The sequence below is a fragment of the Heterodontus francisci genome, chromosome 3 (assembly GCF_036365525.1).
Source record: "Heterodontus francisci isolate sHetFra1 chromosome 3, sHetFra1.hap1, whole genome shotgun sequence".
Lineage (NCBI taxonomy): Eukaryota > Metazoa > Chordata > Chondrichthyes > Heterodontiformes > Heterodontidae > Heterodontus > Heterodontus francisci.
In genome coordinates this window covers 198,496,658-198,513,819 of record NC_090373.1, presented here as the reverse complement: position 1 = coordinate 198,513,819, position 17,162 = coordinate 198,496,658, and the positions used below count along the sequence as shown (strand labels likewise).

At 43.6% G+C, this 17,162-nt stretch overlaps 1 protein-coding gene across 4 annotated transcripts in view; it reads right to left on the bottom strand.

Annotated features, from left to right (window-relative positions):
- LOC137366035 (inactive tyrosine-protein kinase 7-like) overlaps nucleotides 1-17,162 on the bottom strand; it is a 583,411-nt gene that overhangs the window by 156,635 nt on the left and 409,614 nt on the right. For all 4 annotated transcript variants that reach the window (XM_068028160.1, XM_068028157.1, XM_068028158.1 and 1 more), the window contains 2 exons: nucleotides 14,445-14,578; nucleotides 3,098-3,233 (listed from right to left, as the gene is read on the bottom strand). In XM_068028160.1, the coding sequence (XP_067884261.1) occupies nucleotides 3,098-3,233; nucleotides 14,445-14,578 (270 nt within the window). The remainder of the gene's footprint in view (nucleotides 1-3,097; nucleotides 3,234-14,444; nucleotides 14,579-17,162) is intronic.

Below are 17,162 nucleotides of genomic sequence, written 5' to 3'. Positions count from 1 at the left end.
TTAGGAGGGCGAAAAGGGGCCATGAGATTTCCCTGGCAGATAAGATAAAGAAGAATCCTAAAAGATTCTATAAGTATATTAAGAGTAAAAGGGTAGCTAGGGCGAGAGTAGGTCCCCTTAAGGATCAGTGTGGTAATCTATGTGTGGAGCCACAGGGAAATGGGCGAGGTCTTAAATGAATATTTCTCGTCCGTATTTACCGTGGAGAAGGTCATGGAAGCTAGTGAGTTCAAGGGAGGGAACACCGATATCCTAGAGCATATCAACATTACAAAGGAGGAGCTGTTGGAGGTTTTGAAGCGCATTAAGGTGGATAAATCCCCTGGGCCTGACCACGTGTATCCTAGGATGCTCTGGGAAGCAAGGGAAGAGATTGCTGGGGCCCTGGCAGAGATTTTTATATCATCATTAGCCACGGGTGAGGTACCGGAAGACTGGAGGATAGCTAATGTTGTGCCTTTATTTAAGAAGGGCAGCAGGGATAAGCCAGGGACCTACAGGCCAGTGAGCCTTACATCAGTGGTGGGAAAGTTATTGGAAGGGATTCTGAGAGACAGGATTTATATGCATCTGGAAAGGCATGGTCTGATTAGGTATAATCAGCATGGCTTTGTGCGTGGGAAATCATCGTCTCACAAATTTGATTGAGTTTTTCGAGGTGGTGACCAAGAGGCTTGACGAGGGCAGGGCAATGGACATTGTCTACATGGACTTTAGCAAGGCCTTTGACAAGTTCCCGCATAGTAGGCTGGTCCAGAAGGTTCAAACACATGGGATCCAGGGTGAGCTAGCAAATTGGATACAAACATGGCTTGGTGATAGGAGGCAGAGGGTGGTAGTGGAGGGTTGTTTTTCAGATTGGAGGCCAGTGACCAGTGGTGTGCCGCAGGGATCGGTGCTGGGCCCTCTGTTGTTTTTTTAGAATTAGAATTATAGAACATAGAACATTACAGCGCAGTACAGGCCCTTCGGCCCTCGATGTTGCGCCAACCTGTGAAACCATCTGACCTACACTATTCCATTTTCATCCATATGTCTATCTAATGACCACTTAAGTGCCCTTAAAGTTGGCGAGTCTACTACTGTTGCAGGCAGGGCGTTCCACGCCCCTACTACTCTCTGAGTAAAGAAACTACCTCAGACATCTGTCCTATATCTGTCACCCCTCAACTTAAAGCTATGTCCCCTCGTGTTTGCCATCACCATCCGAGGAAAAAGACTCTCACTATCCACCCTATCTAACCCTCTGATTATCTTGTATGTCTCTATTAAGTCACCTCTCCTCCTCCTTCTCTCTAACGAAAACAACCTCAAGTCCCTCAGCCTTTCCTCGTAAGACCTTCCCTCCATACCAGGCAACATCCTAGTAAATCTCCTCTGCACCCTTTCCAAAGCTTCCACATCCTTCCTATAATGCGGTGACCAGAACGGCACGCAATACTCCAGGTGCTGTCTCACCAGAGTTTTGTACAGCTGCAGCATGACCTCGTGGCTCCGAAACTCGATCCCCCTACTAATAAAAGCTAACACACCATATGCCTTCTTAACAGCCCTATTAACCTGGGTAGCAACCTTCAGGGATTTATGTACCTGGACACCAAGATCTCTCTGTTCATCTACACTACCAAGAATCTTCCCATTAGCCCAGTACTCTGCATTCCTGTTACTCCTTCCAAAGTGAATCACCTCGCACTTTTCCGCATTAAACTCCATTTGCCATCTCTCAGTCCAGCCCAGCTCTGTTTGTCATATATATTCATGACTTGGATGCGAATGTAAGGGGCATGATTAGTAAGTTTGCAGATGACACCAGAATTGGCGGTATAGTGGACAGTGAAGAAGGTTGTCTAAGGTTACAACAGGATATAGATCAACTGGGAAAGTGGGCAAGGGAGTGGCAAATGGAATTTACGCAGACAAGTGTGAAGTGATGCACTTTGGGAAGTTAAACCAGGGTAGGACATATATAGTGAATGGCAGGGCCCTGGGGAGTGTTCTTGAGCAGAGAGACCTTGGGATGCAAGTACATAGTTCCCTGAAAGTGGCAACACAGATAGACAGGGTGGTGAAGAAGTCGTATGGCATGCTTGCCTTCATCGGCCGAGGCATTGAGTACAAGAGTTGGGACGTCATGTTACAGTTGTACATAATGTTGGTTAGGTCGCATTTGGAGTACTGTGTGCAGTTCTGGTCGCCACACTACAGGAAAGATGTGATTAAGCTAGAGTGGGTGCAGAAAAGATTCACAAGGATGTTGCCGGGTTTAGAGGGCTTGAAATTATAAAGAGAGATTGGATAGGCTGGGTCTGTTTTCCCTGGAGCGAAGGAGGCTGAGAGGGGACATGATAGAGGTATATAAAATTGAGAGGCATAGATAGGGTAGATAGCCAGAGTCTGTTTCCCATGGTGGGGGTGACTAAGACTAGACGGCATAGATTTAAGGTGAGAAGGGGGAGGTTTAAAGGGGATCAAAGGGGTAAATTTTTCACACAAAGAATAGTGGGTATCTGGAATGAGCTGCCTGAGGTGGTGGTGGAGGCAGGAACAGTAGCAACATTTAAGAGGCATTTGGACAGGTACTTGAATGAGAAAGACGTAGAGAGATATGGAATTAATGCAGGCAGGTGGGATTAGAATAGATAGGCACTATGGTCGGCATGGACATGGTGGGCCGAAGGGCCTGTTTCTATGCTGTATGACTCTATGACTCTCTCTATGACAAAGTACACAATAGGATCAGGTGTAGCCGTGATGCGCTCTAAGGCTGAAGAGCTTGCTGGCACTAGTCATCCAGATAATCACAAATAATCAACTGGTGAGGCATTAGAGATTATTAATGACTGTGGAAATATATCTCCACAAAATATGGGGAAAGAAAAAAAGCCGCAACCTGGGAACGGCTCTATGATGTACAAGGTTGGGATTTTCGGTCTGCAGCAGAGCTGGTGCTTGGACTTACCTTGTACAGCATATCTTGCACTACTGAATTCATACTCCAAACAAAATGGTTGAATTTAATCAATTGAAAAATTGTTACAAATGAAAATAAAAATGATCCTAATTTAGCTATCTGTAGTGAATGAATATCTGCACTTACCTAGTACTTTGACACGTGCATATCCCTCAATGATCCCTGCTGGGGTGCTGCTCTGACATTTATACAGAGTTCCATCATACACCTCCACATTATTAATGCGCAGAGTTCCATTGTCAAACTGCTCAAATCGACTGTCCTGCAAATTAATCAAGCCAATGAGGAGCCATTGAAATTTACAGAAGCCTGGTAAGCACAGGCTAAAAATAAAAAATACAACCCACATTCTTTGTCAAATAAAGAACTTTTTTTTTCCCCAAATGAATTCAGACAAGAATTCTGATTTAAAAATCGGTTTCAGCTAGCTTGGGTGGAAGGTGGTTAATGCTTCAACACTAACACCTGTGACGCAGAAGAGTTGCTTTTGTACACAGAACAATGTGTAGCTGCAACGTTATTTCAATTAGTTTGTGAAATTGAGCTTCAGAAGGCAAACCTTGAAGCTGCAATGCCTAGATCTGACTGTGTGGTGCTAGGTTGACTTATTCAGTTCATTAGTTTACTATTGAGTAGTTAGCTAGGTTATTTCAGAGGGCAAGGACAGGAATCAGGCTCTACTGCAATAGCCTCTACATTTGAACAGCTTGCCAACATTCATGGTCCAGGATTCACCAATGATAAAGAATAAAAAAAAGCTTGATCTTCAAACATTGAATAGCATTATTAAGGTAACAAATTGGAGCAGTTGTCATTTGCCAAATTGAAGCCTGTGGACTCATTGAAGGTGAGCACAACAGATGATGCAAATTGAATGCTTAACTAAGTTGAATACAAGTTGGAGAATGACCAGTACAGTGCTCTGGTCAAACTGCATCTCATGTAGGCAGTTCAGATTTGGACACCAAGACAAAAGAGAAACACTGAAGTTGGGAAATGCAGAGAAACAACAAGAACAAGCTCCAGCCAGAGGATTGAGCTACATGAAACAGAAGTAGAAAATGAGGTCCTTTATTGTTGAAGGGACGAGACTAAGACGACAGTTTATAGAAGTGTAAAGATATTAAAAGGCACATTAATGGGGAACCAGGATACTAGAATGAGCAATAATTAGAAAAATAATGGCAAGTATAGGACAAGTGTGGCAGAACATTTTTTATTTATTTAGAGATACAGCACTGAAACAGGCCCTTCGGCCCACCAAGTCTGTGCCGACCATCAACCACCCATTTATACTAATCCTACACTAATCCCATATTCCTACCACATCCCCACCTGTCCCTATATTTCCCTACCACCTACCTATACTAGGGGAAATTTATAATGGCCAATTTACCTATCAACCTGCAAGTCTTTGGCTGTGGGAGGAAACCGGAGCACCCGGCGAAAACCCACGCAGACACAGGGAGAACTTGCAAACTCCACACAGGCAGTACCCAGAATCGAACCCGGGTCGCTGGAGCTGTGAGGCTGCGGTGCTAACCACTGCGCCACTGTGCCGCCCAGACATACGTAGACCTACAAAGGAATGATCAATATTTCCAGTGGAGTCAATATACTTCAGAGTTAATTAGATGATGCAATGGCCGATTGTTGATCTTTCATTTTAAATGTTTGAGTTAATATGGTCACAATGGCCTTCCCCAGCTGTATCTATACATGATGCTTCAAATTAAGATACTTTACCAGAATAAGCCATGAAATGTTCAGTCAATTAAATATATCAGCATGTAGTTCAAGCTTTTAAAAAATATATAATTTGCTTTGAAGAATGTTAGAATTTTAAGACTTTCTAATTGCAACTAAAGCCAGCAGCATGCTCAGTTTGGGGTAATAATTTAACATCTTCTGTTCCAAAAACTTCTTTGAACAGCACTATGAAACAAACACCTGAAACTAAGCAGTTAGGAGACTCACAAATAACATTCAATTTGTATTTTTCAGAGCACGAGCTTGAGCTGAGGTGGTAAGAACAAAGGCAGCGGGAACATAAAGAGAGGAGATTCAGGACTAAGAGGACCTGAGGTTGAACAAACTGGGTGAGTAACAGAAAGTAATTTCTTTCACAAAAGCTCTTCAATCGGAGATCCTGGAGATCAGGGAGTGCAAGGTGACTGGTGAGTTTTTTTTTGTCCAGAGTCAGGGACAAGTCTTAAGTTTATTCCTAGTAAGTATCGCTCATTATCTAATAAATAGAGGAATGGAAAGGACCCCGGTCCTGTCCAATGCACATCCTGTACCATGCGGGAACTCCAGCACACTACTCGTGTCCAGGACAACCACGTGTTGGAAGTGGCGTCACTGCAGTACATCCACAAGGCCGTGAACTATGTAGATAGCACATTTCTGAAAAGTGATCAGCGTAAGGGTGTGCAGGCAGAGAGGGAATGGATAAACCACTAGACGGACAAGTAGGAGTCAGAGTTTGTCATTTATAGTACAGGAGGCTGCCATTCAGCCCAACAAACAGGACTAGGCAGGTAGTGCAGGAGTCCCGAGTACATCTTGGTCTCTAACTGGTATCAGGTTTTGAATACTGGGTGAGGTTGATGGTTCCTCTGGAGAGTACAGCCAGAGCCAAGTCCATGACACCATTAGTGGCTCAGGTACAGAGGCTGTGGGGAGGGAGGGAAAGAAAGTTAGAAAAGCAATACTGATAGAGCTTTCAATAGTTAGGGGAACTGACAGGCTTTTCTAGAGCCACAGACATGATTCCAAGATAGTATGTTGCCTCCCTGGTGCCAGGGTCAAGGATGCCACCGAGCGGCTACAGAAAATTCTGAGGGGGAAGGGTGAACCGCCTGAGGTTGGTCCATATTGGTACCAATGACATAGATAAGAGGAGGACTGAGGTCCCATAGGCAGAATTCAGGGAGCTAGGAAGTAAGTTTAAAAAGTTGGACCTCAAAAGGTAGTAATCTCAGGATTACTTCTGGTGCCACAGGCAAGTTAATACAGAAATAACTAGACAGTGCAGATGAATGCACGGCTGAAGAGATAGTGCTGGAGGGTGGGCTATAGATTCCTGGTGCATTGGGTCCTATACAAGCTGGATGGGTTACTCCTCACCAGGGCCAGGGTCAATATTATGGTGGGAGATTTGCTGGTGCCATTGGGAGGCTTTAAACTAGCTTGGCAGGGGAATGGGAGCCTGAACACAGATTCAGAGGAGAGAGAAGCAAAGCTGGAAATGGAAGGCAGAAAATGAGTAAGCAGGTATGTAAGACAGGGAAAACAAAGGAGAGAAAACAGACAACAAAGGAGTAGTTTAGGAGTGATTAGTGGTATCTACTTCAGTGGAAAGAGTCTAGTGATTAAGGCAGATGAGTTGAGGGCACAGAGACACTTGGAAGTATATCATAGCTATTAATGAAACATAGCTTAAAGGAGAGCAGGAATGGCAGCTTAACATGTGATAGAGAAGGGAATAAGAGCGGGGTGGGGGGGGGGGGGTGTCGGAATATTGGTTAAGGGAACAATCACAGCTGTGAGGAGGGATGATATGCTAGATGGATCATCAAATTAAGCCATATGACTTGAACTGAAGAACAAAAAAGGGCAATCACACTGTGGGAAATATACTCTAGACCCCCAAGGAGTCAGAGGGGAAATAGAAGAGCAAACAGGTAGGCAAATTGCTGAGAAGAGTAGAATGAATAGTGCTGTAATAGGGGATTTTAACCACGCTAATATTAACTGGGATAAATAAAAATCAGTGTGAAGGTATAGAAGGTGCAGAATTCATAAAATGTCAGTACATAGCAACCCTAGCAAAAGGCAGTTTTGAATTTAGTTTTCGGAAATGAAGCTGGACAGATGGAAGGGATATCAGCAGGACAGCATTTTGGTGGTAGTGATCGCAATCCAATTAGATTTAGTGTAGTTACAGAAAACAGTAAAAGTCTTAAATTGGGGAAAGGTCAATTTGACCAAGAACCATAGAAAAATTACGGCACAGAAGATGCCAATTCGCCCGTCGTGTCCGTGCCGACTGAAAAAACTAGCTGCCCAATCTAATCCCACCTTCTAGCACCTGGTCCGTAGCCTTGCAGGTTACAGCACATTAGGTGCATGTCCAGGTACCTTTTCAAAGAATTGAGAGTTTCTGCCTCCACCACCATTCCAGTCAGTGAATTCCAGACACACACCACCCTCTGGGTGAAAAAGGTTTTCCTCATGTCCCCTCTAATCCTTCTACCAATCACCTTAAATCTGTGCCCCCCCCAGTAATTGACCTTTCCGCTAGGGGAAACAGGTCCTTCCTGTTTACTCTATCTAGGCCCTTCATAATTTTGTACACCTCAATTAAGTCACCCCTCAGCCTCCTCTGTTCTAAGGAAAACAATCCTAGCCTATCCAATCTTTCCTCATAGCTGCAACTTTCAAGCCTTGGCAACATTCTTGTAAATCTCCTCTGTACTCTCTCCAGAGCAATTACGTCCTTTCTGTAACGTGGTGACCAGAACTGTACGTAATACTCCTGCTGTAGCCTAACCAGCATTTTACACACTTCTGAAGCAGAAACTTAATTTGGCAAAAGTGGACTGAGAAGAGCTACTTTATTGTAAATCAGTCTCAGAGCAGTGGGAAAGATTCAAGGAGATAGAAGGCTCAAAACAAGTATGTCCCAGAAAGAAGAAAGGGTGGAACTACCAAATCTAGACCTCACTGGATGTCAAAGAGCATGCAGTGTAGGATAAGGCAAAAAAAAAAAGAAGCTTATGTCAGATGCTGAGAGCTCAATACTGTTAGAAAGTGTAAGGGTGAAATTAAAAAGGAAATTAGGAAAGCAAAGCGAGGCCATTAAAAAAACCATTGGCAAGTAAAATCAAGGAAAATCCAAAGATGTTTTATTGAGACACCACCACTGTGTCAGTCTGGATTGTTTTAGTTGACCAGTTTAAGGGGCACGTTTGTTGATGGATTTATTTAGTGGGTGGTGCCTGGCACACACAGGGCACACAGAGGACAGGAGCATATCATGCAGGTGCGGTTTCCAACAGTTGGCAACAGTGGGGTGGGGGCAGGTACAGAATAACAGCAGAAGGTAAGGGTAGCCCAAAGTTACCTTAGCTGAAAAGACTGTTTCCGGGGGGGGGAAAGGGAGGGAGGGAGTTTTTTAGTTTAGAGATACAGCACTGAAACAGGCCCTTCGGCCCACCGAGTCTGTGCCGACCATCAACCACCCATTTATTCTAATCCTACACTAATCCCATATTCCTACCAAACATCCCCACCTGTCCCTTTATTTCCCTACCACCTACCTATACTAGGGGCAATTTATAATGGCCAATTTACCTATCAAACTGCAAGTCTTTTGGCTTGTGGGAGGAAACCGGAGCACCCGGAGGAAACCCACGCAGACACAGGGAGAACTTGCAAACTCCACACAGGCAGTACCTAGAATTGAACCCGGGTCGCTGGAGCTGAGGCTGCGGTGCTAACCACTGCGCCACTGTGCCGCCCTAATTAACCTAATTAAGGAGGGAGGGAGGGGAGGGAGGGAGGGGGACGGAGAGGGAGGGAGGGAGGGGGACGGAGAGGGAGGGAGGGGGACGGTGAGGGAGGGAGGGGGATGGTGAGGAGGGGGATGGGGAGGGGAGGGAGGGGGATGGGGAGGGAAGGGCTGGCATGATGAAATTGGTTACGCATGGAAAAATGGCAGGGGCAATTCTTCAACACAACTGATTATTCGTGCCCAAAATGAAGATTCACTAGATAGGAATGAAAGTTTGAGAAAAGCTGCCAGGTGAAGATCAGGAAAGCACAGTGGGAAAGCGGAGTCTTTAAGAGTGTTGAAGCAGGGCAGGAGCGGAGCGGGCTGTGTTCTGCGAGTCTGAACCAAATGGGAGGAAAAAAAACGCCAAGTAACATCAGAGGACAAGGAGTCATGTGGGGTGAGGAAACTGGTAAGCTTTTAAGCTAATCTAAGTTAATCGACTATAAATTAAGACTTCATCGATTAATTTGTACAAATACTAAAAAGTAAAGGCAATTATTTAATTTATCATATAATTACAATCAGCATTGAATTAATCAATCAGATCTAGGGGATAAAGTTAAAATTAAACAAGGGATAATAACACCAAAATGTTTTGATTTTTTAGCAAATTAAAATCTAAGGCATTTAGAACATAGGAGTTAATAAATAAATACATTTTAGTTAACCTCCCTATAAAATAAAGTTGCATCAGCACAAGACAAGCACCTGACCCGTGCTTTAAGTTTACGCCGAACAGACTTTAATAAAAAGATGGCAGGGCAGCCCGGTCTGGTTGATCATCTATCCTGTTTCACATGGGAACTCCCAGAGTCACTGAAGGTGGCAGGCCAGGTTGAGAGAGCGGTTAATAAAGCATACAGTATCCTGGGATTTATTAATAGGGGCATAGAGTACAAGAGCAAGGAAGTTATGTTGAACTTGCGTAAGACACTAGTTCGGTCTCAGCTGAAGTATTGCATCCAGTTTTGGGCGCCGCACTTTAGGAAAGATGTGAGGGCGTTGGAGAGAGTACAGAAAAGACTCGCGAGAATGGTTCCAGGGATGAGGAACGTCAATTATTGCTATGAGATTGCTTCCATTACTTTTGTAAAATATGTCTTACTTGTCGATAGATCACCGAAGGCAGCAGCATAGGTAGATAAGGTGGTTAGGAAGGCATATGGGATACTTGCCTTTATTAGCCGAGGCATAGAATATAACAGTCGGGATGTTATGATGGAACTGTATAAAATGCTAGTTAGGCCACAGCTGGAGTACTGTGTACAGTTCTGGGCACCACACTATAGGAAGGATGTGATTGCACTGGAGAGGGTGCAGAGGAGATTCACCAGGATGTTGCCTGGGCTGGAGCCATGAAGAGAGACTGGATAGGCTAGGGTTGTTTTCCTTAGAGCAGAGAAGGCTGAGGGGAGACCTGATTGAGGTATATAAAATTATGATGGGCATTGATAGGACAGATAGGAAGAAACTTTTTCCATTAGCAGAGGTGTCAATAACCAGGGGGCATAGATTTAAGGTAAGGGGCAGGTGGTTTAGAGGGGATTTGAGGAAAAAAAATTTCACCAAGAGGGTGGTTGGAATCTGGAACACACTGCCTGAAGAGGTGGTAGAGGCAGTAACCCTCAACATTTAAGAAGTATTTAGATGAGCACTTGAAACGCCATAACATACAAGGCTACAGGCCAGGTGCTGGAAAGTGGGATTAAAATAGACAGGTGCTTGATGGCCAGCACAGACAAGATGGGCCAAAAGGCCTGTTTCTGTGCTGTATAACTCTACAACTATGTTTTGAAGAACCTATAGTTGAATTCTGGACATTGCTGAACTTTGTGTTTTAAAAAACAAAAGGGAAGGTCCCCAGAAGGTTGGCTAGTAAACAAGTCTTACTGGAAGGCATCTGTTTGCAAATAACCCAGCAGGGGTTGTACTTGTGACTCTGCAAGGATGTTTGCCAAGGAATGTCAAGCCAAGATTAATAGTAGTCACAGAACTTGTTAAATGGGAAGTGTTAAAAAAGCCAGTTGGCATTTGGCCTGGAAACAGAAAGAAGTTGTTGCATCAAGTTTTACTATTTCCTCCTATATTTGAAGAAACCTTTATTGCTATGTTGCTGCTTCCTGCTGTAAAGCCTGACTGGAGCTTTCTGTGCTGCATCTTTCAGAAGCCTACCTAGACTGATGACCAACATCGCCTGGAAAGAATTGTTCTAGGAAGACTCCAGTGACAGCCACCTATGCGCCTTTGAGACACCTCGCCAAAAGAATGGACTTCCTTCCATACCGTCTTTTAAGCCGAAGTGTTTTTTTAATTCCTTCTATTTCTTTGCAACAGCTGTAAACAAAAATCCTTTCTTTCTCTCGGTCGTGTGTGTATGTGGTGTGCGCGTGCAGATGAGGGCTAGGATCAATAAGGGGGCTTTAACATTTCAATTTGTTTGTTTGCTTTATTATTGGTTAAGACTTGGTTTTATAATAAACGGATAATTTTGTTGTTTGTTCAAGAAACCTGGTTGGTGTGCTTTACTCTGGGGAAAAAAATAAAGAGTATCCGATTGGCTGTTTCAGTAAAGTGGGGAAATTTAAATATATGTTGTGACCTGTGGAGAAGTGGGACTGAATTAACAGTACACCCCTCCTGCCTCGGTCATAAAATTATGAAGATAGATTCGAGAAGTTAGGACTGCTTTCCTTGGAGAAGAGAAGGCTGAGGAGTCATTTGGTAGAGGTACTCAAAAAGTTCGAGGACAAGGGGACACAGGTTTAAAGTATTTTTTGTAAGAGAAGCAAAAGTGACATGAGGAAAAACTTTTTCATGTAGAAAGTGGTTAAGGTCTGGAATGCACTGCCTGAGAACGTAGTGGAGGCAGGTTCAATTGAAGCATTCAAAAGGGAATTAGACTGTTATATAAAAAGGAAGAATGTGCAGGGTTACAGGGAGAAGGCAGGGGAATACAACTGAGGGAATTGCTCTTTCAGAGAGCCAGTGAGGACTAGATAAGTCTCCTGGGCCAGATGGGATTTATCCTAGGATTCTCTGGGAAGCCAGGGAGGAGATTGCAGAGCCTTTGACCTTGATCTTTATGTCGTCAGTGTCGACAGGAATAGTGCTGGAAGACTGGAGGATAGCAAATGTTGTCCCCTTGTTCAAGAAGGGGAGTAAAGACAGCCCTGGTAATTATAGACCTGTGAGCCTTACTTCGGTTGTGGGTAAAATGTTGGAAAAGGTTATAAGAGATAGGATTTATAATCATCTTGAAAAGAATAAGTTCATTAGAGATAGTCAGCACGGTTTTGTGAAGGGTAGGTCGTGCCTCACAAACCTTAGAGTTTTTCGAGAAGGTGACCAAACAGGTGGATGAGGGTAAAGCCGTGGATGTGGTGTATATGGATTTCAGTAAGGCGTTTGATAAGGTTCCCCACGGTAGGCTATTGCAGAAAATACAGAAGTATGGGATTGAAGGTGATCTAGTGCTTTGGATCAGAAATTGGCTAGCTGAAAGAAGACAGAGGGTGGTGGTTGATGGCAAATGTTCATCCTGGAGTTTAGTTACTAGTGGTGTACCGCAAGGATCTGTTTTGGGGCCATTGCTGTTTGTCATTTTTATAAATGACCTGGAAGAGGGTGTAGAAGGGTGGGTTAGTAAATTTGCGGATGACATGAAGGTCGGTGGAGTTGTGGATAGTGCCGAAGGATGTTGTAGGTTACAGAGGGACATAGATAGGCTGCAGAGCTGGGCTGAGAGATGGCAAATGGAGTTTAGTGCGGAAAAGTGTGAGGAGATTCACTTTGGAAGGAGTAACAGAAATGCAGAGTACTGGGCTAATGGGAAGATGAGCAGAGAGATCTTGGTGTCCAGGTACATAAATCCTTGAAAGTTGCCACCCAGGTTAATAGGGCTGTTAAGAAGGCATATGGTGTGTTAGCTTTTATTAGTAGGGGGATCGAGTTTCGGAGCCACGAGGTCATGCTGCAGCTGTACAAAACTCTGGTGCGGCCACACCTGGAGTATTGCGTGCAGTTCTGGTCACCGCATTATAGGAAGGATGTGGAAGCTTTGGAAAGGGTGCAGAGGAGATTTACTAGGATGTTGCCTGGTATGGAGGGAAGGTCTTACGAGGAAAGGCTGAGGGACTTGAGGTTGTTTTCGTTAGAGAGAAGGAGGAGGAGAGGTGACTTAATAGAGACATATAAGATAATCAGAGGGTTAGATAGGGTGGATAGTGAGAGTCTTTTTCCTCGGATGGTGATGGCAAACACGAGGGGACATAGCTTTAAGTTGAGGGGTGATAGATATAGGACAGATGTCAGAGGTAGTTTCTTTACTCAGAGAGTAGTAGGGGCGTGGAACGCCCTGCCTGCAACAGTAGTAGGCTCGCCAACTTTAAGGGCATTTAAGTGGTCATTGGATAGACATATGGATGAAAATGGAATAGTGTAGGTCAGATGGTTTCACAGGTCGGCGCAACATCGAGGGCCGAAGGGCCTGTACTGCGCTGTAATGTTCTATGTTCTATAATGGGCTGAACAGCCTCATTCTGCACTGTAACAATTCTGTGATTCTCTGAAATTACTATTAAATGGAAATCACTGATTGAAAAAAAAAAATGCATCCGAGGATACTGAGGGAACTAAGGGTGGAAAATGAGGCGGCACTGGCCATAATCTTCTAACCCTTCTTAGATACAGGGGTGATGCCAGAGGACTGCAGAAATGCAAATGCTACTCCCTTGATCAAAAAGGGTGTAAAGATAAGCCCAATAACTACAGGCCAGCCAGTTTAACCAGGATGGTGGGAAAACTTTTAGAAATGATAATTCAGGACAAAATTAACAGTCACTTGGACAAATGTGGATTAAGGAAAGCCAGCAATGGAGGTTCACCAGACTAATCCCTGGGATGGCGGGATTGTTTTATGAGGAGAGATTGAGGAAACTGGGGCTGTATTCTCTAGAGTTTTGAAGAATGAGAGGTGATCGCATTGAAACTTACAGAATTCTTACAGGGCATGACAGGGTAGATTATAAATGTTTCCTCTGGCTGCTGAGTGTAGAACCAGAAGACAATCTCAGAATAAGGGGTAGGCAATTTAAGACTGAGATGAGGAGGAATTTATTCACTCAGAGGATGGTGAATCTTTGGAATTCTCTACCCCAGAGGGCTGTGGAGGTTCAGTCATTGAGCATGTTCAAAACAGACAGATAGATTTCTGGAGACTAATGACATCAAGGGATATGGGGGTAGCATGGAAAAGTGGCGTTGAGGTAGATGATCACCCATGATCTAACTGAATAGCGGAGAAGGCTCCATGGGCTGAATGTCTGACTCCTGTTCTTATGTTCCTAACAGTGATCACACTTGGCTGTAAATTGCTTTGGGATGTCCAGAGATTGTGAACAGCGCTATATAAATGTGAGTTCTTTCTCTAGATTGTTAAGAGGCAGTTACAGCTAAAGACTCTAATGAAATGCCTCAACACAATGCTGCTCCTGTCGGGCTCACTATAAAGTATGGCTAAAAGTGAAGTCTAACATTGTGACTGAATATTTGCCGTTGAACATAAGCATCTAATGCGCCATCTGTGCTGTTAGCTGATGTCAGCCAGGACTGTGATGGTGGCACTACAGGATAAAATCATCCAGGGCTCCCAACTGTAAATTCAGTAATCCCTTCTCAAAAAGTGCATATGTGAAGACTGAACAGAAAAATAAACTCAGCTGAGATGCCCTCTTCTGGTTGACTAACCTGTTAACAGCAAGGATTCATACTTGTGAAAGGCAGAAGGTGACTCCTGCTCATGGAACCATATTATCTTTAGAAGGAAGGAAGGATAAACATTTACATTGGCTCACATTGGTGAAGGTGTCAAATATAAACCACACGGATACCTCCAAAGATCAGTGACATACTTACACCAGAAATGTCCACATTGTTCCTGAACCATGTAACTGTGGGAGTTGGGCTGGCCCGGCTGCTACAGTGCAAAAATCCTGGCTTCCCTTCATCTAGCTGGCTGTCTGTTGGCTTGACCACCCACTTTGGGATTGCTGTGAGTGGAAGAATTCACAAGAATAAATTCCATTACACTTGAAGCTCGTCTTCATTTGTCTTGTTTTAACATTATATTAAAAGAAAACAAAATACCAAGCTGTTAGTTAAATCGCACTCCACATTTGGCTCAGTCAGTAAATGTACCATGAAGACAGGCAGTAAGCCACGCAGATCAGAGGTTTCAAGTTTGATCACTGGTCTTAAGAAACAATAGAGGTACCATTACACTGCTGGGTGTATTCTATAGGCTACCAACTAGTGTGAAAGACATAGAGGAGCAAATTTGCAGGGTAATTACAGAGAAGTGCAAAAACTATAGAGTAGTTATAATAGAGGACTTCAACTGTCCTAATACAGAATGGGATAGTAATGGCATAAAGGACAATGAGGGGAATATTTCTGAACTGTGTTCAGGAGAATTTTCTTAAGCAAGTACATTTCCAAATCGGTGGAAGAAGGCATTACTGGGATCTCGTTCTGGAGAATGAGTTAGGTCAAGTGGATCAAGTGTCAGTAGGGGAACATTTATGGAACAGTGATCATTGTATCATAAGGCTTTGATTAGCTATAGAAAAGGACAAGGAGCTATCGAGACTAAAACAACTTAATTGGTGGAGGGCCAATTTTAGTTGATGAGAACTGATCTGTCCCAGGTAAATTGGAATCAAAGATTGGCAAGAAAAACTATAATCGAACAATGGGCTGCCGTTAAAGAGGAGACGGTTTGGGTCCAGTTGAAGTACATTACCAGGAGGGGCAAAGGTAAGGCAACCAAAGTCAGAGCTGCCTGGATGATGAAAAGGGACTAAGGAAGCAAAAAAAGGGCACATATGACAGATACAAAAACAAGAAATGCTGGATTCACTCAGCAGGTCTGGCAGCATCTGTGGAAAGAGAAGCAGAGTTAACGTTTCGGGTCAGTGACCCTTCTTCGGAACACATATGACAGATGTCAGGTTGATAATACAAGTGAAAACCAAGTTGAATATAGAAAGTTCACAGGGGAATGAAAAAGGAAATGAAAGCAGAGAGTATGTGTTTGATGTCGTGTATATGGACATCCAAAAGGGATTTGATGAAGTGCCACATAATAGACTTTTCAGCAAAGTTGAAGCCTATAGATCAAAGAGGAAGTGGCTGCATGGATACAAAGCTGGCTAAGCAACAGGAAACAGAGTAATGATGAATGGTTGTTTTACAAACTGGAGCAAGGTGTTCCCCAGGGGTCATATTAGGACCACGGCTTTTCTTGATCTGTATCAATGACTTAGACTTGGGTCTACAAGGCACAACTTCAAGATTTGCAGATTATACAAAACTTGGAAGTATATTGAACGGATGTGCATGTGATAAACAGGCTGGTGGATTCGGCAGACATGTGACAGATGAAACAACGCAGAGAAGTACGAAGTGATACAGTTTGGTAGGAAGAATGAGGAGAGGCAATATAAATTAAAGGGTACAATTCTAAAGTGGGTGCAAGAAAAGAGACACGGGGCATCTGTGCACAAATTATTGAAGGTGGCAGGGCAGATTAAGAAAGTGGTTTAAAAAAAACATAAGGGATCGTGATAAAAGCAAAATACTGCAGATGCTGGAAATCTGAAATAAAAACAAGAAATGCTGGAACCACTCAGCAGGTCTGGCAGCATCTATATATATATATTTATATTATATATATAATATATATAAAAGAGGAGATTTGATAGAGATTTTCAAAATCATGAGGGGTCTAGACAGAGAGAAACTGTTTCCGTTAGCAGAACAGTTGAAAACCAGAGGACACAAACTTAAAGTAACTGGCTTAAGAACCAAAGGCAACATGAGAAATTTTTTTTTTAAAATACATTTTGGAATACATTGCCTGAATGGATGGTGAAAGCAGGTTCAAGCATGGTTTTTAAAAAGCAACTGTATAAGCACCTGAAGGGAAAATATTTACAGGGTATGGGGAGGGGGCTGGCTAAATTGCTTTTGCAGAGAGCTAGCATAAACACGAATGGCTGCATGCAGTCCTTCTGTGCTGTAACCATCTTCGCTGTGGATGGTTGTCGGTGACATTGTATGCTCGGACCCTCTGTGAGAAAGGGGGAGGGGGGTATAATGAACTCTTGCACATTTCCAGCTCCTGATCACTTTTCCAGGGATCCTTTCTAAAACTGCATAGTCTGATATAAGTTGAGGTTCTTCAGGTCGGTTGTGATGACCTGGCACTAACAGATTCTCAGATGCAGTGGGCAGCTCTGGAACTGTACCCACCATGAGTGCTTCAGGAGGGGGGAAAGGTGTAGGTAACAGAAGGAGCGAAAATTGGAGGGGAAGAGCTAAAAGGGAGAAGGGTGGGTGGGGGAGAAAGGGAAGTTTGCTGTTATTCATAGCAATAGATGTTGCTGTTTCAGGGCATCCAACGGCACCTGCATCGTTCAGTTCAAAATATTTTTGCACATTAAGTTTCTTGAAGTGCAATTTGAGAACAGTGCAGCAAGGCTAACAGGCCAGCTGGGCCTTTTTTTTTAAAAAAGAAAAAAATCATTCAAGGGCTTTTAAAAAAAAAAATCACTCACTGGTCGGGAATGTCAC